At 40.6% G+C, this 22,098-nt stretch overlaps 2 protein-coding genes across 2 annotated transcripts in view; one reads left to right on the top strand and one right to left on the bottom strand.

Moving 5' to 3' along the window:
• The first annotated feature begins 6,361 nt into the window (after nucleotides 1-6,361).
• Nucleotides 6,362-16,228, top strand: LOC132780736 (DNA-directed RNA polymerase I subunit RPA34). Its single transcript, XM_067462509.1, has 4 exons — nucleotides 6,362-6,432; nucleotides 8,701-8,839; nucleotides 11,747-12,164; nucleotides 14,909-16,228. The coding sequence occupies exons 1-4, from the start codon at nucleotides 6,417-6,419 to the stop codon at nucleotides 15,812-15,814; spliced, it is 1,479 nt and encodes a 492-aa protein (XP_067318610.1). The 5' UTR covers nucleotides 6,362-6,416; the 3' UTR covers nucleotides 15,815-16,228.
• Nucleotides 16,229-17,462: 1,234 nt separating this feature from the next.
• LOC137095165 (DNA excision repair protein ERCC-1-like) overlaps nucleotides 17,463-22,098 on the bottom strand; it is a 12,457-nt gene continuing 7,821 nt past the window's right edge. Inside the window, exons 7-10 of the mRNA XM_067461510.1 lie at nucleotides 19,221-19,320; nucleotides 19,038-19,109; nucleotides 18,778-18,846; nucleotides 17,463-17,677 (exon numbers count right to left, since the gene is read on the bottom strand). Of these exons, the coding sequence (XP_067317611.1) occupies nucleotides 17,588-17,677; nucleotides 18,778-18,846; nucleotides 19,038-19,109; nucleotides 19,221-19,320 (331 nt within the window). The 3' untranslated portion in view covers nucleotides 17,463-17,587. The remainder of the gene's footprint in view (nucleotides 17,678-18,777; nucleotides 18,847-19,037; nucleotides 19,110-19,220; nucleotides 19,321-22,098) is intronic.

Raw genomic sequence — 22,098 nt, forward strand, 5'->3', positions numbered from 1 at the left:
AACTATAAATCCCAGGATTCCCTAACACGGAGCCGTGGCTGATCAAGTGGTGCAAAACTGCATTCATTGTGCAACAGGGATGCATCCTCAGTACAAACTATAAATCCCGGGATTCCCTAACATGGAGCGATGGCTGATCAAGTGGTGCAAAACTGCCTTCGTTCTGCAGTACAAACTATAGATCCCAGGACTGCATAACATGGAGCCATGGCTACTCAAGTGGTGCAAAACTGCATTCTTTTTGCAACAGAGATGCATCCTTAGTACAAACTATAAATCCCGGGATTCCCTAACATGGAGCGATGGCTGATCAAGTGGTGCAAAACTGCCTTCGTTCTGCAGTATAAACTATAAATCCCAGGACTGCATAACATGGAGCCATGGCTACTCAAGTGGTGCAAAACTGCATTCTTTTTGCAACAGAGATGCATCCTTAGGACAAACTATAAATCCCAGGACTGCATAACATGGAGCCAAGGCTACTCAAGAGGTGCAAAACTGCCTTCATTATGCAGGACAAACTATCAATCCCAGGACTGCATAACATGGAGTCATGGCTGCTCAAGTGGTGCAAAACTGCATTCATTCTGCAACAGAGATGCATCCTCAGTACAAACTATAAATCCCAGGATTGCATAACATGGAGCCAAGGCTACTCAAGTGGTGCAAACTGCCTTTGTTCTGCAACAGAGATGCATACTCAGTACAAACTATAAATCCCAGGATTGCATAACATGGAGCCGTGGCTGCTCAAGTTGTGCAAAACTGCACTCATTCTGCAACAGAGATGCATCCTTAGTACAAACTATACATCCCAAGGTTGCATAACATGGAGCCAAGGCTACTCAAGCGGTGCAAAACTGCATTCATTCTGCAACAGAAATGCATCCTTAGTGCAAACTATAAATCCCGGGATTCCCTAACATGGAGCGATGGCTGATCAAGTGGTGCAAAACTGCCTTCGTTCTGCAGTACAAACTATAAATCCCAAGACTGCATAACATGGAGCCATGGCTGCTCAAGTGGTGCAAAACTGCATTCATTCTGCAACAGAGATGCATCCTTAGTACAAACTATGAATCCCAGGATTTCATAACATGGAGCCTTGGCTGATCAAGTGGTGCAAAACTGCCTTCATTCTGCAATAGAGATGCATCCTTAGTACAAACTATAAATCCCAGGATTGCACAACATGGAGTCATGGCTGCTCAAGTGGTGCAAAACCGCATCCAATCTCCAACAGAGATGCATCCTTAGTACAAACTATAAATCCCAGGATTGCATAACATGGAGCCATGGGTACTCAACAGGTGCAAAACTGCATTCATTCTGCAGTACAAACTATAAATCCCAGGACTGCATAACATGGGGCCGTGGCTACTCAAGTGGTGCAAACTGCATTCATTGTGCAACAAGGATGCATCCTCAGTACAAACTATAAATCTCAGTATTGCATAACATGGAGCCATGGCTGCTCAAGTGGTGCAAAACTGCCTTCATTCTGCTAGAGAGATGCATCCTTAGTAGAACCTATAAATCTCAGGATTGCATAACATGGAGCCAAGGCTACTCAAGTGCTGCAAAATTGCATAGTACAAACTATAAATCTCAGTATTGCATAACATGGAGCCAAGGCTACTCAAGTGCTGCAAAATTGCATTCATTGTGCAACAGAGATGCATCCTTAGTACAAACTATATATCCCAGGATTGCATAACATGGAGCATGGCTGCTCCAGAGGTGCAAAACTGCCTTCATTCTGCAAGAGAGATGCATCCTTAGTACAAACTATAATTCAGTGATGGTCAAAAACTATGATGGATGGCTACGGCCTGAGGCTGACCGGTGTGTTTCCAAAGGGCCCCCCGTGTCCTTGGCTGAACCCGGAGCCCAAGGGACGCTGGGTTCTTCCTCTGGGCCGGCCTCTCACGCCATTGAAGGCTCCTGTCTCGAAATAGAGCCGGACTCGGGTTCCTGTTTCCTTTTGTTTTGCTCCCGGTTCCCAGGCCAAGTGAAGTGGTTTGGGGCAGGGGAGAAGGAGACTTGGGAAAAGCACGGAGCCCAGCCCCATGGCTCTCGAGGTGCAAAGTTGGAATAGTCCACGCAGAATTGACCTGGATCCAATTCCTTGGCTTCCAGCAACACATTCATTCTACACTGTGGAACGAATGCAGTTTAATGCCCCTTTGAATGGCCATGGCTCAATGCAATAGGATCCCGAGAGGAGTTGTAGTTTTGCAAGGCCTTGAGTTCTGCAACTCTCCCCATTTGCACTCGAGTGCGTCTGCACCGTGGAGCGAATGCAGTTTGACACCCTTTTGAACGGCTATGTCTCCAGAGTATGGGTTGCTGGTGTTAGAGACCCTAAATTGGGTCTTCTTAGGTCCAAATCACGGGAACACGTAAGGAAGGAGACAGTCCCAAAATTTTTTTTAAAACCAAGGTTGATTTTAGTTTCTTCATGAAGAAGATGGTCAGCCAAGCAGCATACGCAGATGATACCCTTCAAGTGACTGCCTCGCCCCCTTGGCAATATATAACCTCAAGTAAACAAGAACATTTTTTGTCATGGAAAGTACTTTCTTTCCAGCCCCTCTCCCTTGACCTTTTGATGGAAAGTACCTTCTTGTACCTGCAGACTCTGCGCTTAACCACAACCTTTGAACTTAACCACAACACAACTGCCGACCTCTACATGTCACATCTTGTTTCTTAAAAACATTTTCTTCCGTGTTGCTCTTTTTCTACAGAGAAAGGGTATGTTTCTCTTTTGCTGTTAATTTCATTCAAAGTCCCTTGCTTAGCATTTGCAAATTTCACTCAAAGACCCTTTCACTGGGAGTTGTAGTTTTGCAAGGCCTCGAACTCTATGTCTCTCCCCTGTTTGCATTCTTGAGTGCATCTACATTGTGGAACGAATGCAGTTTGACCTCCTCTTAAAGAGCCATGGCTCAATGCAATGGAATCCTGGGAGTTGTAGTTTTGCAAGGTCTCCAGCTCTGCATCTCTCCCCATTTGCATTCTTGAGTGCGTCTGCACTGTGGAACTAATGCAGTTTGACACCCTTTTGAATGGCGATGTCTTCAGAGTATGGGTTCCTGGGAGTTATAGAATTGCAAGGCCTCGAACTCTACGTGTCTCCCTGTTTGCATTCTTGAGTGCATCTACATTGTGGAAAGATTGCAGTTTGACCTCCCCTTGAAGAGCCATGGCTAAATGCAATGGAATCCTGGGAGTTGTAGTTTTGCAAGGTTCCAGCTCTGCATCTCTCCCCATTTGCACTCTTGAATACATCTGCACTGTGGAACGAATGCAGTTTGAAACCCTTTGGAATGGTGATGTCTTCAGAGTATGAGTTCCTGGGAATTATAGTATTGTAAGGCCTCGAACTCTACGTGTCTCCCCGTTTGCATTCTTGAGCGCATCTGCATTGTGGAACAAATGCAGTTTGACCTCCCCTTGGAGAGCCATGGCTCAATGCAATGGGATCCCAGGAGTTGTAGTTTTGCAAAGCCTTGAACTCTACATCTCTGCCCATTTGCACTCTTGACTGCATCTGTACTGTAGAACGAATGCAGTTTGATACCCTTTTGAATGGCAATGTCTCGAGAGTTTGGGATCCCGGGAGTTGCAGTTTTGCAAGGTCTCAAACTTTATGTCTCTCCCGTTTGCATTCTTGAGTGCATCTACACTGTGGAACGAATGCAGTTTGACCTCCCCTTAAAAAGCCATGGCTCAATGCAATGGAGTCCTGGGACTTGTAGTTTTGCAAGGCCTCAAGCTCTGCATCTCTCCCCATTTGCACTCTTAAGTGTGTCTGCACTGTGGAATGAATGCAGTTTGACACCCCTTTGAACGGTGATGTCTCCAGAGTATGGGGTTCCTGGGAGTTTTAGTTTTGCAAGGCCTCGACCCCTACGTGTATCCCCGTTGGGAGGGCTTTGACTGTGCCTTGCTGCCTGGAAGATGGGGGTTGGACTAGATGCCCTTTGGGGGTCCCTTCCAACTCCCTTCCAAGTACAGGCTCCCTGCAAATCTTGCAAAAATCAGACCGGGAACCCTTTCTTTGCCTTTGGGAATCTATGCATTTCCAGGCCAAAGCAAACAGCGTGGTTTCTTGACGTTGCAGCAAAGAGATGCAGCGCAAACATCGCACAAGGCAAAGCCAGAGATAATATTTTTCTTATGGGAGAAGCATCGGATCCAGCCAAAACAGAGCATTGCTTGCAATAAATGGAGCTGGAATTGTCTGTATAATATAAATAGTGCATTGAAGGGTGAATCAAGTCAAAGGGTCAGTCTGGATCCTGTGTCCAACCACACAGGAAACTAGAAATCCCGCAAAAGAGGTCAGAAGCAGACAAAAGGGCAATTTGCTGTTTATTTGTTCAGTCGCTTCCAACTTTTTGTCACTGACAATATCATATCCAATCAGGGGCCCTACTACTGCATTACATCAACACACATACATATACATATACATATACACACACATAGATATATACATATATGTGTGTGTGCATGTGTATACATGTATGTGTGTATATATGTATATACCTATATGTAAACCCAACTTGAAATTATCATCATACACACATTTACATATATGTGTGTGCGCGTGCATGTGTGTGCATGTGTGCATGTGTGTGTATATTTACATATATGTATACATATATGTAAACCCAACTTGAACTGATGATCATCATCATCATACACACATACATACATATGTGTGCGTGTTTGCATGCATATGTATATGTGTGTGTGTGTGTGTGCATGTGTATATATGTATATACATATACGTAAACCCAACTTGAAATTATTATCATCATCAACATCATCATTTTGCATTAATTGGCAAGAATGGATATTCCACTGCAACAACATACTACTGTGTGTACGTGTGCGTGTGCGCATGTGTGTATATGTGCGTATGTATATATGTATATATCTATATATAAACCCAACTTGAAATGATGATGATCATCATACACACATACATACATATATGTGTGTGTGTGCATGCATATGTATATGTGTGTGTATATGTATGTGCATGTATATGTGCATGTGTATATATGTATATACATATATGTAAACCCAACTTGAAATTATAATCATCATAATCATCATTTTGCATTGATTGGCAAGAATGGATATTCCACAGCAACAACATATTATTGCATGTGCGTGTGCACATGTGTGTATGTGTATATGTATGTACATATATATGTGCATATGTATATATGTATATACCTATATATAAACCCAAATTGAAATGATGATGATCATCATATGCACATACATACATATATGTGTGTGTGTGTGTGCATGCATATGTATATATGTGTGTATATAGAATCATAGAATCAAAGAGTTGGAAGAGACCTCATGGGCCATCCAGTCCAACCCCCTGCCAAGAAGCAGGAATATATGTGCATGTATATGTGCATGTGTATACATGTATATACATATATGTAAACCCAACTTGAAATTATAATCATCATCATCATCATTTTGCATTGATTGGCAAGAATGGCTATTCCATTGCAACAACATATTATTGTGTGTGCGTGTGTGCATGTGTGTATATGTGCGTATGTATATATGTATATACTTATATGTAAACCCAACTTGAAATGATAATGATGATCATCATACACACATATATACATATATATGTGTGTGTGCACGTGCATATGTATATATATGTGTATGTATATATGTATGTGCATGTATATGTGCATGTGTATATATGTATATGCATATATGTAAACCCAACTTGAAATTATCATCATCATCATCATTTTGCATTGATTGGCAAGAATGGATATTCCACTGCAACAACATATTATTTTGCATTGCAATCAATCCTGTTGCAACAGTGGCCCCTAGTGGCCCTTTGCAGAATTGCAAGCCTTTTCTGAATGCAAGTTTTGGCAAAATTAGATATAGATAATATATAGGTATAGATAGAATTTATTTCCCAGAATTCCCCAAGATCACCCTTTAGCAGAGAAAGCTATGGACCTTGTCGAACTACAGCTCCCATGTTTCCATAGACTTAAGTAGCCAAACTGCAGGGAAGTGGCATCCTAAGCATTTCTCCCACAATTTCCTTCTTTTTTCCCCTAACTATTAAGAAAATAATAATAATATTGAGACCAGTTTTGAATGTAATTGAAAAGGAAAACAATTTATAGGCGGACAATATAAGAAAAGTTTGGGTGTGCTTTCCCTTTAAGAGCTGAGACTCTACCAACTCGGTCCATGGGGGGAAAGGAATAGTTCAAGTCGCCAGGGCGCATGCGCAGAAGACTTCCCCAGGAGGCTCCTCCCCTTTTCAAGAATGGAACCGCCCAGTAGAACCCGGAAGTGGCTGCAGTTCATCGACTCCACGTGGGTGAGAAGGCAGGATGGGGAGCCCGGAAGGTAAGCTTAAAGGGCAAGCACCACCAGTTTGGGGGATGATGGGACTTATAGTCCACAAAGTATTTTCTTAAGTCAGGAAGATTTAGAAGTGGCTTTTTATCAGTTCTTTCCTCTGAAATAGAGCTTGGCATTATTATTATTATTATTATTATTATTATTATTATTGGTATTCATTGCAGTCTCCCATCCAAGGACTATCCAGGGCTGGCCCTGCTTAGCTTCCAGAATCAGATGAGATTTTATTCCTTTGGAGCTCTTGGTTTTGCCTTAGAATCCTAGAATCCCATCCAGTCCAACCCCATTCTGCCAAGAAGCAGGAATACTGCATTCAAATCACCCCTGACAGATGGCCATCCAGCCCCTGTTTAAAAGCTTCCAAAGAAGGAGCCTCCACTACACTCCAAGGCAGAGAGTTCCACTGCTGAACAGCTCTCATAGTCATAGAATCATAGAATCCTAGAGGTGGAAGAGACCTCCTGGGCCATCCAGTCCAACCCCATTCTGCCAAGAAGCAGGAATATTGCATTCAAATCACCCCCGACAGACGGCCATCCAGCCTCTGTTTAAAAGCTTCCAAAGAAGGAGCCTCCACCACACTCCGGGGCAGAGAGTTCCACTGCTGAACGGCTCTCACAGTCAGGAAGTTCTTAGGGTGGCCCTAAAGTTGGGAATGGCATATCAAGGCAGGCAGCACACAGCATCTCTTCATGGAAATGGGCCTCCCATTTATACTGCCAAATAAAATCCACATGATCTGCTTTGAACTGGATTATCTGAGTCTACACTGCCATATAATCCGGTATAATCCAAAGCAGGTAATACACCTACCAGGCCAACGAGTGTCCTTCACCCCTAAACACACACCCACCCAGTGGAACAGACTTAAAAAACCCTTAAATACACCATATATACATATACATATACACTCATATACATTTACACATGTACATATTCATATACACACATGTGTATGTGTGTGTGTATGTATATATATATATGCACAAACACACACAAGTATACACATATATATACACATACAATCATATACATATACACATGCACACATTCATACACACACTCATATATATATTTATGCACAAATGCACACAAGTATACATATATATACACATACACTAATATACATATGGACATTACACATTCATGCACACGTATATATATATATATGCAAACACACAAGTATACTCATATACATATATACATGCACACATTCATACACACACACGTATATATATTTATGCACAAACACACACAAATATACATATATATATATATATATACACATACACTCATATACATCTACACATGTACACATTCATACACACACACACACATATATATATGTATGCACAAACACACACATACACATATATACAAACATACATATATACATATACACGTGCACACATTCATACACACACACGTATATATATGCACAAACATACACAAATATACACATATATACATATACACATGCACACATTCATACACACACACGTATATGCACAAACACACAAATATACACATATATACAAACATACATATACATGTGCACACACATATACAAATACATACACACAAACATGCATAAAGACAAGCACACACATATACACAATATGCATGTACACATATAAATACACACATATATACACACACATATAATCACCCACATATATATGTATGCAAGCACACATATATACACAAATATATACACACACAAAACACATATACACAGACTGGTCCATAGCAACGCGTGGCAGGGGACGGCTAGTCCATTCATAAAATCTAAAAACAAACAAAGATTGCTCCAGATATTTATCATTGAGTCTCCTCGGGAAGGCAGGTGGGGTTTGAAGCTGCAAGGCCATTCAATGCTAATCAAGGTGGCTAATGGCAACATTCCCACTTGCCTCCAGCAGACAAGAGTTCTTTTCCCCTCCTTGGACATATATAAACCTCACTTGCCTAGTTTCCAACAGACCTCACAACTCAGGGGATGACTGCCATAGATGTGGGTGAAATGTCAGGAGAGAATGCTTCTGGAATATGGCCAGATAGCCTGGAAAACTCATAGCAACGTAGTGATTCCGGCCACGAAAGCCTTTGACAACCTATCTCACCATTGATCCTCAACCAAAACAACCTAGTTTGCAGCAGCCACAAAAGCAAAGTTTTTGGAGTAGAACAACAACTCCCAAAGTAAGGACCGCACATTGTATTTCTCACCACCTTTGACTTTCTGCTCCACAGCACTGTCCCGCTTCAAGTGTCCGCCGGACTTCGTTGCCAGCTGCTTTGCCCCGGGACCCCCTTTCTCCCTTGAGGTACTCCAGGACCCTTCGAAGGAAGTCCTTCTGATCCGAGCCCCAGCCACCTTCAGCCCAGAAAGGTATGGGGAGTAATGCGCATGAGTGCGCAAAAGGGCACACGCTTGCGAGGCGGCCTTGTGTAAGAGAGAAAGCCAGTGTCATCCTAGGCAGCCAAGCAAACACCACAAGGGTGTACTGTTCACACTTCCCTATGCTACCAAACCATATATGTGGCTAGAGCAGGCATGGGCAAACTTACATATATGTTTAACTTGAGAACAAACCTTCAGAACCTCTCGTCTATAACTTGGGAACTGCTTATGTATGTATGTGTATACACACATGCACACACTGTATATGTGTGTGCATGTGTGTACACACACACACACACACTAGCTGGACCCACCATGTGTTGCTGTGGCCAACTTTCCCTCCCTCTTTCTCTTCTTCCTTCGCTCCTTCCTTCCTTCCTTCCTTCCTTCCCTTTTCTACTTTCCTTCTTGCTTTCCTTCCTTCTCTACCTCTTTCCTTCCTTCCCCCCTTTATTTTTCCTCCCTCTTTCTCTCCTTTCTTCCTTCTCTCTTTCCTTCCTTCGTTTTTTGCTTCCATCCTTCCTTCTCTTTTCTTCTTTCCTTCCCACCCTCTTTCTCTCCTTTCCCTCCTTCTTTTGCTCCCTTTCCTTCCTTTTTCTTTCCTTCTCTCATTTCTTCCATCTCTACCTCTTCCCTCCTTCCCTTTTTCTTTTCCTGCTCTTTCTCTCCTTTCTTCCTTCTCTCTTTCCTTCCTTCCTTTGCTTTTTGCTTCCAACCTTCCTTCTCTCTTTCCTTCCCTCCCTTTCTCTCCTTCTTTCCCTCCTTCTTTCGCTCCCTTCCTTCCTTTTTCTTTCCTTCTCTCCTTTATTCCTTCTCTACCCCTTCTTTCCTTCTCTTTGCTTCCATCCATCCTTCTCTTTCCTTCCCTCCCTTTCTCTCCTTCTTTCCCTCCTTTCGCTCCCTCTTTCCTTCCCTTTGACTTCCTCTTTCTCTCCTTTCTTCCTTCTCTACCTCTTTCCTTCTTTCCTTCGCTTCTGCTTCCATCCTTCCTTCTCTCTTTCCTTCTTTCATTCCCTCTCTTTCCTTCCTTTGCTCCTTCTTTCCTTCCCTCCTTTTTCTTTCCTTCTCTTTCCTTCCTTCTCTGCCTCTTTCCTCCTTCCCCCCTTTTCCTTCTCTTTCTCTCCTTTCTTCCTTCTCTATCTCTTTCCTTACTTCCTTCGCTCTTTGCTTCTTTCTTTCCCTCTTTCTTTCTTCCCTTCCTTCCCTCTTCCTTCCCTTTTTTCTGTATCATCATTTAGCTTTTCATCATTTAGCATTTTGGGGTTTTTAAGTCCTTTCCACTTTTATGAGTGATGGTCACTCGTTGGTCTGTTAGGGGTATAGTGTCCAAATTTGGTGTCAATTCGTCCAGTGGTTTTTGAGTTATGTTAATCCCACAAACGAACATTACATTTTTATTTATATAGACTAGCCGTCCTCTGCCAAGTGTTGCTGTGGCCCACATGGGGGTTCTGTGTGGGAGGTTTGGCCCAATTCTATCGTCGGTGGGGTTCAGAATGTTCTGATTGTAGGTGAACTATAAATCCCAGCAACTACAACTCCCAAATGTCAAGATTCTATTTTCCCCAAACTCCACCAGTGTTTACATTTGGGCACATTGAGTATTCGCGTAGAGTTTGGTCCAGATCCATCATTGTTTGAGTCCACAGTGCTCTCTGGATGTAGGTGAACTCCAAAACCAAAGGACACTGCCCACCAAACCCTTACAGTATTTTCTGTTGGTCATGGGAGAACTTTGTAGGGAGTTTGGCCCAATTTTCTCGTTGGTGGGGTTCAGAATGCTCTTTGGTTGTAGGTGAACTATAAATCCCAGCAACTACAACTCCTGAATGTCAAGATTCTATTTTCCCCAAACTCCACCAGTGTTTACATTTGAGCATATTGAGTATTCGCGTAGAGTTTGGTCCAGATCCATCATTGTTTGAGTCCACAGTGACCTCTTGATGTAGGTGAACTACAGCTCCAAAACCAAAGGACACTGCCCACCAAACCCTTCCAGTATTTTCTGTTGGTCATGGGAGAACTGTGAAGGAAGTTTGGCCCAATTTAATCGTTGGTGGGGTTCAGAATGCTCTGTGATTGTAGGTGAACTATAAATCCCAGCAGCTACAACTCCCAAATGTCAAAATTCTATTTCCCCCAAACTCCACCAGTGTTTACATTTGAGCATATTGAGTATTTGTGTAGTTTGGTCCAGATCCATCATTGGTGGGTTTCAGAATGCTCTTTGATTGCAGGTGAACTATAAATCTCAGCAACTACAACTCCCAAATGTCAGGATTCTATTTCCCCCAAACTCCACCAGTGTTCACATTTGGGCATATTTAGTCTTTGTGTGGAGTTTGGTCCAGATCCATCATTGTTTGAGTTCACAGTGATCTCTGGATGTAGGTGAACTACAACTCCCAAACTCAAGGTCAATGCCCACCAAACCCTTCCAGTATTTTCTGTGGGTCATGGGAGAACCGTGTGCCAAGTTTGGTTCAATTCCATCGTTGGTGGGGTTCAGAATGCTCTTTGATTGTAAGTGAACTATAAATCCCCATAACTACAACTCAAGATTCTATTTTCCCCAAACTCCACCAGTGTTTACATTTGAGCATATTGAGTATTCGCGTAGAGTTTGGTCCAGATCCATCATTGTTTGAGTCCACAGTGATCTTTGGATGTAGGTGAACTACAACTCCAAAACCAAAGGACACTGCCCACCAAACCCTTCCAGTATTTTCCGTTGGTCATGGGAGAACTGTGTAGGAAGTTTGGTTCAATTCCATCGTTGGTGGGGTTCAGAATGCTCTTTGGTTGTAGGTGAACTATAAATCCCAGCAACTACAACTCCCATATACATATAATCATGCCCTGTTGACACTGCTGCTTCTTCTTCCCTCTTCCCAGCTTCGAGGGGCAGGCGCTGCCTCTCTCGGGCTCCCACACGGTCAATCTGCCCCAACCCAACGGGGCGCAGAAGGTCTTCGGCATCCAGGCCGCTCTGGGCCGTCCGTCCATCTCTGCCCGCTTGCTGGTCCCCTCGAGCCACAGCCAGGACCGCCTCTCTTGTACGCCGCCCTTCGGCGGGTCCTTGACCATCGCGGAGCGGCATGGCGACCCCGGCGCTTATCCGGTGCTCTTCCTGGCGGCCAGGCAAGCGGCTCCGCAAATCCCAGAAGGCCTCAAGCAGCGCTTCGTGCCGTTTGGGGGGCAGAAGAAGAGACCCGCCTTGGGGGACGCCGCAGAGGAGCCCCCGCGGAAGAAGCAGAAGAAGAGCAAACGCCAGTTGTATACACCGGAGTACATGGGGGAACCCCAGGAAGAGGTAAACAGACACCCTGAAACGCTTTTGGGGGAACATCGCAAGCATTATTATCGACCCTCTCTTAGGAGGGTCGATAATTATTATTATTAATAATAATAATTATTATTATTATTGATCCTCTCTTTGACAAGAAGAGGAGAGTCATTTTATTATTATTATCATGCAGTAACATTATTATTATAGTCATCATCAAGTAATAAAATTAATATTATTATTATTATCATCCACCCTGCCTTATTTATTTATTTATTTATGTACTATTCTTGTATACCGCTGTATCTCAAGCCCGGTTTCCAAACAGCAAAGGCAATAAAAACAGCAATAACTAGTATACAATAACAGTTAAATTACACATTTCCATTAATAACTAATAACTAATAAACCATCATCAATACACAGTTATCACAATCGCCTCATCATCCAAGCGTGATCCAAATTCGTCGTCCATTGTTCCGTTCCTATGTTCAAATTACCAAAATTGTACTGAATTACTCAAACGCCTGCACGAACATCCAGGTCTTCAACTTTCTACGGAATGTCATGAGAGATGGTGCCAGCCTAACGTCTACAGGAAGGGCGTTCCACAGCCGAGGAGCCACCACCGAGAAGGCCCTATCTCTCGTCCCCGCCAACCGCGCTTGAGAGGCTGGCGGGATCGAGAGCAGGGCCTCCCCGGAAGATCTCAAAGTCCGGGTGGGTTCATAGGCTGAGATGCGGTCAGATAGGTATCTTGGGCCGGAACCGTTTAGGGCTTTATAGGCCAGTACCAACACCTTGAATTGGGCCCGGTAGCAAATCGGCAGCCAGTGGAGCTGGTGCAACAGGGGGGTTGTATGCTCCCTGCGCTCCGCTCCTGTTAACATCATGGCTGCCGCGCGTTGGACTAGTTGCAGCTTCCGGGCCATCTTCAGGGGCAGCCCCACATAGAGAGTGTTGCAGTAGTCTAGGCGGGATGTGTCTTAGGCAAGGAGAGGCAAGTAATGATAATAATAATAATTTTATTACTTGATGATGACTATAATAATAATGTTATATTATTATTATTATTATTATTATTATTATTATTATCATCCACCCTGTCTTAGGCAAGGAAGGCTAATAATAATAATAATAATAATAATAATAATAATAGATGTTGATCCTCTTTGAGAGAGGTGAGTAATAAATATTATTATTATTATCATCATTGATCCTCTTTTAGAGAGACAAGTATTATTATTATTACTATCATTGATCTTTTAGAGAGATGAGTAATAAATATTATTATTACTATTATCATCATTGATCCTTTTAGAGAGGCAAGTATTACTATTATTATTATTATTATTGATCCTCTTTTATAGAAGTAATAAATATTATTACTACTATTATTATCATTGATGCCCTTTTAGAGAGGTGAGTAATAAATATTATTATTATCATTGATCCTCTTTTAGAGAGGTAATATTATTATTATTATTGATCCTCTTTTAGAGAGATGAGTAATAAATATTACTATTATTATTATTATTGATTCTCTTTTAGAGAGGTAATATTATTATTATTATTGATCCTCTTTTAGAGAGGTGAATAATAAATATTATTATTATTATCATTGATCCTCTTTTAGAGAAGTGAGTAGTAAATTTTATTACTATTATTATTATCATTGATCCTCTCTTTTAGAGAGGTGAGTAATAATAATAATAATAATAATAATAATAATAATTATTATTATTATTATTGATTCTCTTTTAGAGAGGTGAGTAATAAATATTATTATTATTATCATTGATCCTTTTAGAAAAGTGAGTAGTAAATTTTATTATTATTATCATCAGTCCTCTTTTAGAGAGCTGAGTAATAATAATAATAATAATTATTATTATTATTGATCCTCTTACAGAGGTGAGTAATAATAATAATAATAATTATTATCATTGATCCTCTTTTAGAGAGGTAAGTAATAATAATAATAATTATTATTATTATTATTATGACTCAGCTCTCTAAAAGAGGACTGATGATAATAATAATAATAGTAATAAAATTTACTACTCACTAATACTAAATATATTGTTACTGTAATTATTATTATTATTATTATTGATCCTCTTTTAGAGAGGTGAGTAAAAATATTATTATTATTATTATCATTATAATTATTATTATTATTATCATTATCCTCTTTTAGAGTTGAGTAATAAATATTATTATTATTATCATCATCATTGAGAGAGGTGAGTAGTAAATATGATTATTGTCCTTCACTGATCCTCTTGGGGAGTTGAGTAGTAAATTTTATTATTATTATCATTGATCCTCTTTTAGAGAGGTGAGCAATAAATATTATTATTATCACTGATCCTCTTTTAGAGGAGTAATAATAATAATTATTATTATCATTAATCCTCTTTTAGAGAGGTGAGTAATAATAATAATAATAATTGTTATTTTTATCAACCCTCCTAATCAAGATGATTTTAACTGGGAATTTTCAAAATACGATTCAATATGTACTCCTGTTTTAATGTTTGCATATTTTATATATTTTAAAATTGTACTCTTAATTTTTATTTTTATGTTAAGCTGCTTTCGAGTTTCATGCAAACAATAATGGCGAAGGAAAACAAAAAACAAACAACGTCAACAGTTGACATTATAGCTTCCAGTTTCCCAAAGTATATAAGTTCCTATTACATTTGTATTTTGTTTTTATTTACCGAAGATAAACTAAACAGAACCCTTTCTGTCTCAAAACAAAGGTGCCTGCGATGGAAGAGAATGGAGAGGAGTCTTCGCAAGAGCTAAAGAGCAGCGACGTTCTGACTGCTTCGCAGGAATCGTCGCTCTCGGCAGAGGATCCAAGCCACAAAAGGAAGAAGAAGAAGAAAAAGAAGGTGAAGGAGGAGCCGACGGAGAGTTTTCAAACAGAGGCCGACTCCATAACCCATCAGTCTCAACCTGATATATGTTTGGACTCTCTAACCCAGCATCCTGGGTTGGCATTGGACTTTGAGGTCTCTTTGGAAGGAAACGGCGACGTTGGGGAAGAGAAGAAGAAGAAGAAAAAGAGAAAGAAGGAACATATGGAGGAGGCCGACTCTGTAATGCATCAATCTCAATCCGAGATGCCTTTGGACTCCCTAACCCAGCATCCTGGGTTGGCGTTGGACTTTGAGGCCTCTTTGGAAGGAAACGGTGACGTTGGGGAAGAGAAGAAGAAAAAGAAAAAGAAGAAGAAAGAACTTATGGAGGAGGCGCCAATGGTCATAAAGGAAGAACCTGGCTTGGAAGAGTCGTTGGAAGACGTAGCGAAAGCCTCAGGCCATAAGAAGAAGAAGAAAAAGAAGGAAAAGATGGAACAAGAGACGCCTCCCGAGCTAGGAAATGGGACCGTTTTGGAGATGGCTTCCATCAAGGACGAGCCCAACGAGCCTGCAAACGAAGAGCCGTCGGAACCAAACGTTCTCATACACAAGAAGAAGAAAAAGAAGAAGGCGAAGGAGGAGGAGGAAGAAGAAAGGACAAAACAGACGGAAGGAACCGCGTTGATGGAAAGCAGCTCCTTGAAGGAGGAAGAGACGCAAAACTTGGAGCAAAACATGGAAACGCCGAGCCAAAAGCACAAGAAGAAGAAGAAGAAGGAGCGCAAGAAGGAAGAGGACTAAAGCGACCACGTTTTCTAGAAATTACCTGGAGTTTTGACACCTTGGAGAAGAGACACTCGACTTCTCTATTCATCCTTTACTGCAAAATTTACTTAGGAAAAGCCTCCAAAATGGCTCGAAAAACGTCAGCCTCGTCGTGCACGGTGAACTATATATTATCCAGTGGCAGTGAAGATCCCGCCGCAAACAAACACGTCCTATCACAAACTCTGGATTAAACATGGAACTTGGATTTCCAACGAGTTGAGAACTATGTGTTCTTGAAGGTTTTCATGGCCAGAATCACTAGGTTGTTGTGTGTTTTCTGGGCTGCCAGGCCATGTTCCGGAAGCATTCTCTCCTGACATTTCACCCACATCTATGGCAGGCATCCTCAGTATGTATAGTATATACAGTATGCACTGTATACACTATATATACACTGTATATGATATACACTATATACATTATATACTGTATACAGTATATACAGTATATACTGTATACACTATATATATACACAGAATACAGTGTATATATATATTTACAGTGTATAGTGTATACAGTATATACTACATATGCTGTATATGTAGTACACACTAGATACATATGGTATACAGTGTAGACAGTATATATATAATTTAATGTATTTACTGTATACACTAGCTATATATAATATACAATAAAGACAGTATATATATATATAATTTACTATATATACTGTATAGTGTATACAGTATATACTGTATACACTAGATATATATGGTATACAATGTAGACAGTATATATATACTATTTACTGTATATAGTGCATAGTGTATACAGTATATACTGTATACACTAGATATATATGGTATACAATAAGGACAGTGTGTATATATATATTTATAATTTACTGTATATAGTGTATAGTGTATACAGTATATACTGTATACACTAGATATATATGGTATACAATATAGACTGTGTGTGTGTATATATATATAATTTTCTGTATATACTGTAAAGAGTATACAATATATACTGTATACACTATATATGGTATGCAATATAGACAGTATATATATATATATATATATATTATTTACAGTATATACTGTATAGTGTATACAGTATATACTGTATACACATACTATATACAGTATATACAATACATATATATTATATACAGTATACACAGTATTTTTATATATATACCCAGTAATGTATAGAATTTCAATTATTTGGATGTGTGTGTGTGTGTGCGTGTATATATATATACACATACATACACATATACATACACACACACACACACACACATATATGCATACACACACACATACACTGAAATTCTATACATTACTGTTACGTTATTCAAAGTATTAACCTCACAATTATCGTCATTCTTTTTGTGTTTTAGAATACTAAATACATTGTTGATGTTATTTTTAGTCCACATAAAATTTGGTTTCCATTCTTCTTGCAGTTTCTGTGACTGGTTTTGTTGTAAAATTTAAAGTTAATTTCAATCTGGCTGAAATGTGGAACCTGGAACTCAAAAAGACCTATAGGAATCCCATAAACAACCCACATAGATCAAGTTTTCTAACCGCAACCTCTTTTGCAAAAGTTGGGAAAGGAGGAAGCCTTGCCCCTTGTTTATAAAATCACAACAACAAAAGACTCCTTTGACGTTCTTGCTGCAGTTTGGTATTTTATTTTTTTGGAAGAGACATGTTGTATTGGCCGCCGATACACAAATAAGGTTTCTTTTTTTTCATAAATGTTCCCAGGGTTTGGATGCAAAATGTTTTACTCTTTGCTCTCCTGGTCGTGGGAGACTTCTGTTCTTTTGGGAATCTTGAGGAACGGTTCGTGAAGGACATCGAAGAGCCTCTTGGCCTGCAAGGAAGAGCAGCAAAGGGGGGCACAAAGTAGAATGACTCTGCAAATGCACCTTACCACTACTACAACTCCCAAAATTCTGCTTTTTGGAGAAAGGGACCGAGAGAGAGACCCTTAAGGGTCAAGCTTGCTAATTGCACCCTCTCTACTTGTTTAATAGACTATGGTTAGGGAAAAACATCAGGAGAAAATGCTGCATATACAGTATATACACACACACACACACACACATATATATATTACAGTATACACTGAATACTGTATACAGTATATACGGTATACACTATACTGTATACACTATATACAAGGTATACAGTATATAGACAGTATATATATATAGTATACAGTATATGCTGTATAGTATATATAGTATATATTGTATACACTATACTGTATACACTATATGTATATATACGATATACAGTATTTATATTGTATACAGTATATGTTGTATAGTATACTGTATACACTACACGGTATACAGTATATACAGTATATATATATTGTATACAGTATATGCTGTATATACTATATACACTATACTGTATACACTATATATACTATATACAGTATATATATTGTATACAGTATATGCTGTATAGTATATACAGTATATACTGTATACACTGTACTGTATACACATATGCAGTATCCAGTATATACAGTATATATATTGTATACAGTATATGCTGTATAGTATATACAGTATATGCTGTATACAGTACTGTATACACTATATATACGGTATACAGTATATATATGTGTGTGTATTGTATACAATGTACACTGTATACTGCATACACTATATATATATATACACACACACCCACACTGTATAATATATACTGTATACACTATATAAATATATATTATACAGTATATACAGTATACACTATATATTGTTTACAGTATATACAGTATAGTATATACAATATATACAGTATACACTATGTGTGTGTATGTGTGTGTGTATATATATATATATAGAGAGAGAGAGAGTATATACTGTATAGTGTATGCCATATATACAGTACACACTATATCTATAGTGTATACCATATATATATAGTATTCATTTTAGGCCCTTCTCCGCTTACCTTTTGGGGCCCGATCCCTGGGCAGAGAGACAGGTCCTCCTTCGAGGCTTGCACAACATTGGCCAGGGACTGCAAAGCAAAAAGGCCAAGCCTTAGATTAGACAGGATCCCAAGAAAGAGAAGGCTCTAACTTTCCCCAAAAGGCACCAAATCCCAACTGATCTTGGTAGAGAAACGTGTCCTTTTGGGACTGTCGCCAAGGTTAGGGTCTTTGGAGGGTGCTTTGCCCCTTGAACCCAGGACAAAGAGACGGGTCTCACTTTAAAGTTGGAGAGCAGGCTCAGCGTGTCCGTCTTATTCACGGACTTCACGCTGGTCAAGCAGTCAGTCATCTGGAAGGAGAGACACCAAAGTCATTGCAGGACATCTGGCCTTTAAGCCATGGTGTTTGTGAAGGTAAAGACATGAAATTCCTTCCCAAATAATAATAAAGCAGTCCTGACCCTCGACAGGTAGTCCTTGTCCACTTTCTCCTTCAAGAGGTCGGGCGGCTTTTGTTCGTAGGCCTTGTAGGTTTCCAGGTAGTGGCCCGCTTCCTCGGGGCTGAAGGAGACAAGACACAGTTGTTGTTGATGGGTTGTTGTGAGTTTTCTGGGCTGTCTGGCCATGTTCCAAAAGCATTCTCTCCTGATGTTTCGCCCACATCTATGGCAGGCATCCTCAGAGGTTGCCTGCCACGGATGCAGGCGAAACGTCAGGAGAGAATGCTTTTGGAACATGGCCAGACAGCCCAGAAAACTCACAACAACCCAATGATTCCGGCCATGGAAGCCTTCGACAATTCAGTAGTTGTTGTTACCTATTATTTGTGTTATGTGTTTTCAAGTTGTTTCTGGCTTACAGAGTCTCTCTCTTAGACAAGGACAGGTGAGTTATATAATAATAATAATAATAATAATAATAATAATAATAACAACTCCAGAGGACAGGAGCAGGATTCAAAACGATCTTGACAGATTGGAGAGATGAAGGGCCAAAACTAACAAAATGAAGTTCAACAGTGACAAATGCAAGATACTCCACTTAGGCAGGAAAAATGAAATGCAAAGATACAGAATGGGGGACGATGAGGCCTGGCTCGAGAGCAGGACGTGTGAAAAAGATCTTGGAGTCCTCGTGGACAACAAGTTAAACATGAGCCAGGAATGTGATGTGGCGGCAAAAAAAGCCAATGGGATGTTGGCCTGCATCAATAGGAGCCTAGTGTCTAGATCTAAGGAAGCAATGCTCCCCATGCTCTATTCTGCTTTGGTTAGACCACATCTGGAATACTGTGTCCAATTCTGGGCACCACAATTCAAGAGAGATATTGACAAGCTGGAATGTGTCCAGAGGAGGGCGACTAAAATGATCAAGGGTCTGGAGAACAAGCCCTATGAGGAGCGGCTTAGGGAACTGGGCATGTTTAGCCTGAAGAAGAGAAGGCTGAGAGGAGATATGATAGCCATGTATAAATATGTGAGAGGAAGCCACAGGGAGGAGGGAGCAAGCTTGTTTTCTGCTTCCTTGGAGACTAGGACGCAATGGAACAATGGCTTCAAACTACAAGAGAGGAGATTCCATCTGAACATGAGGAAGAACTTCCTGACTGTGAGAGCCGTTCAGCAGTGGAACTCTCTGCCCCGGAGGGAGTGTGGTGGAGGCTCCTTCTTTGGAAGCTTTTAAGCAGAGGCTGGATGGCCATCTGTCAGGGGTGATTTGAATGCAATATTCCTGCTTCTTGGCAGAATGGGGTTGGACTGGATGATGGCCCAGGAGGTCTCTTCCAACTCTTTGATTCTAGGATTCTATGATTATCGACACCCACCTACTATCTATCTCTATCTAATCTATATATCTTATCTATCTGGAGGATTTGAAATATGTACAGATTGGGATGCTCTCAAATCCATGGAAAAACAAACATTACATTTTTATTTATATAGATATACTAGCTGTCCCCAGCCACTCTTTGCTGTGGCCTCAGAGGTTGTGACGTGTGTTGGAAGTAGGAAAGTGGGTTTATATATCTGTGGAATGACCAGGGTGGGACAAAGGACTCTTGTCTGCTGGAGCTAGGTGTGAATGTTTCAACTGACCGCCTTGATTAGCATTTGATGGTCTGGCAGTGCCTGGAGCAATCTTTTGTTGAGGGGAGATTAGATGTCCTTGTTTGTTTCCTCTCTGTTTTTGTGCTGTTGTAATTTCAGAGTTTTTTTTAATACTGGTAGCCAGGTTTTGTGGACAATTTCAACAGAAAGGAGGAAACCATGAAAATGAACAAAATCTGGATACCAGTTTTTTTAAAAAAACTCTAAAATTACAACAGCAAAACAGCAGAGAGGAAACAATCAGGGACATCTAATCACCTCTCAACAAAAGATTCCCCCAGGCACTGCCAAGCCATTAATGCTAATTAAGGTGGTCAGTTGAAACATTCCCACCTAGCTCCAGCAGACAAGAGTCCTTTGTCCCACCCTGCTCATGCCACAGATATATAAACCCATTTTCCTAGTTCCAACAGACCTCACCACCTCTGAGGATGCTTGCCATAGAGAAAGAAAAGGGGGGAAGTAAGGGAAGAGGAAGAGAAGGAAGGAAGGAAAGAGAGAAGGAAAGAAAAAGGGAAGGAAGGAAAGAGGGAAAGAAGGAAGGAGAGAAGGGAGAGAAAGGGGGAAGGAAGGAGAGAAGGAAAGAAAAAGGGTAGGAAAGGGAAAGAAGAAAGGAAGGAGAGAAAGGAGAAGAGAAAGAAAAGGGGGGAAGGAAGGGAAGAGGAAAAAGAAAGGAGAGAAGGAAAGAAAAGGGGAAGGATAGAAAGAAGGAGAGAAAGAAAAAGGGAAGGAGGAGGAAGAGAAGGAAGGAAGGAAAGAGGGAAAAGAAGGAAGGAAAGAAAGGAGAGAAAGAAACGGGGAAGGAAGGGAAGAGGAAGAGGAGGAAGGAAGGAGAGAAGGAAAGAAAAAAGGGAAGGGAAAGAAGGAAGGAGAGAAAGGAGAAGAGAAAGAAAAGGGGGGAAAGAAGGGAAGAGGAAGAAGGAAGGAGAGAAGGAAAGAAAAAGGGAAGGAAGGAGAGAAGGAAGGAAGGAGAGAAAGAAGGAGAGAAAGAAAAAGGGGAAAGGAGGAGGAAGAGAAGGAAGGAAAGAAAGAGGGAAAGAAGGAAGGAGAGAAAGAAGAGAAAGAAACAGGGGAAGGAAGGGAAGAGGAAGGAAGGAAGGAGAGAAGGAAAGAAAAAGGGTAGGAAAGGGAAAGAAGGAAGGAAGGAGAGAAAGGAGAAGAGAAAGAAAAGGGGGGAGGAAGGGAAGAGGAAGAAGGAAGGAAAGAAAAAGGGAAGGAAGGAAAGAAGGAA

This window comes from Anolis sagrei, chromosome Y, assembly GCF_037176765.1.
Source record: "Anolis sagrei isolate rAnoSag1 chromosome Y, rAnoSag1.mat, whole genome shotgun sequence".
Classification (NCBI taxonomy): domain Eukaryota; kingdom Metazoa; phylum Chordata; class Lepidosauria; order Squamata; family Dactyloidae; genus Anolis; species Anolis sagrei.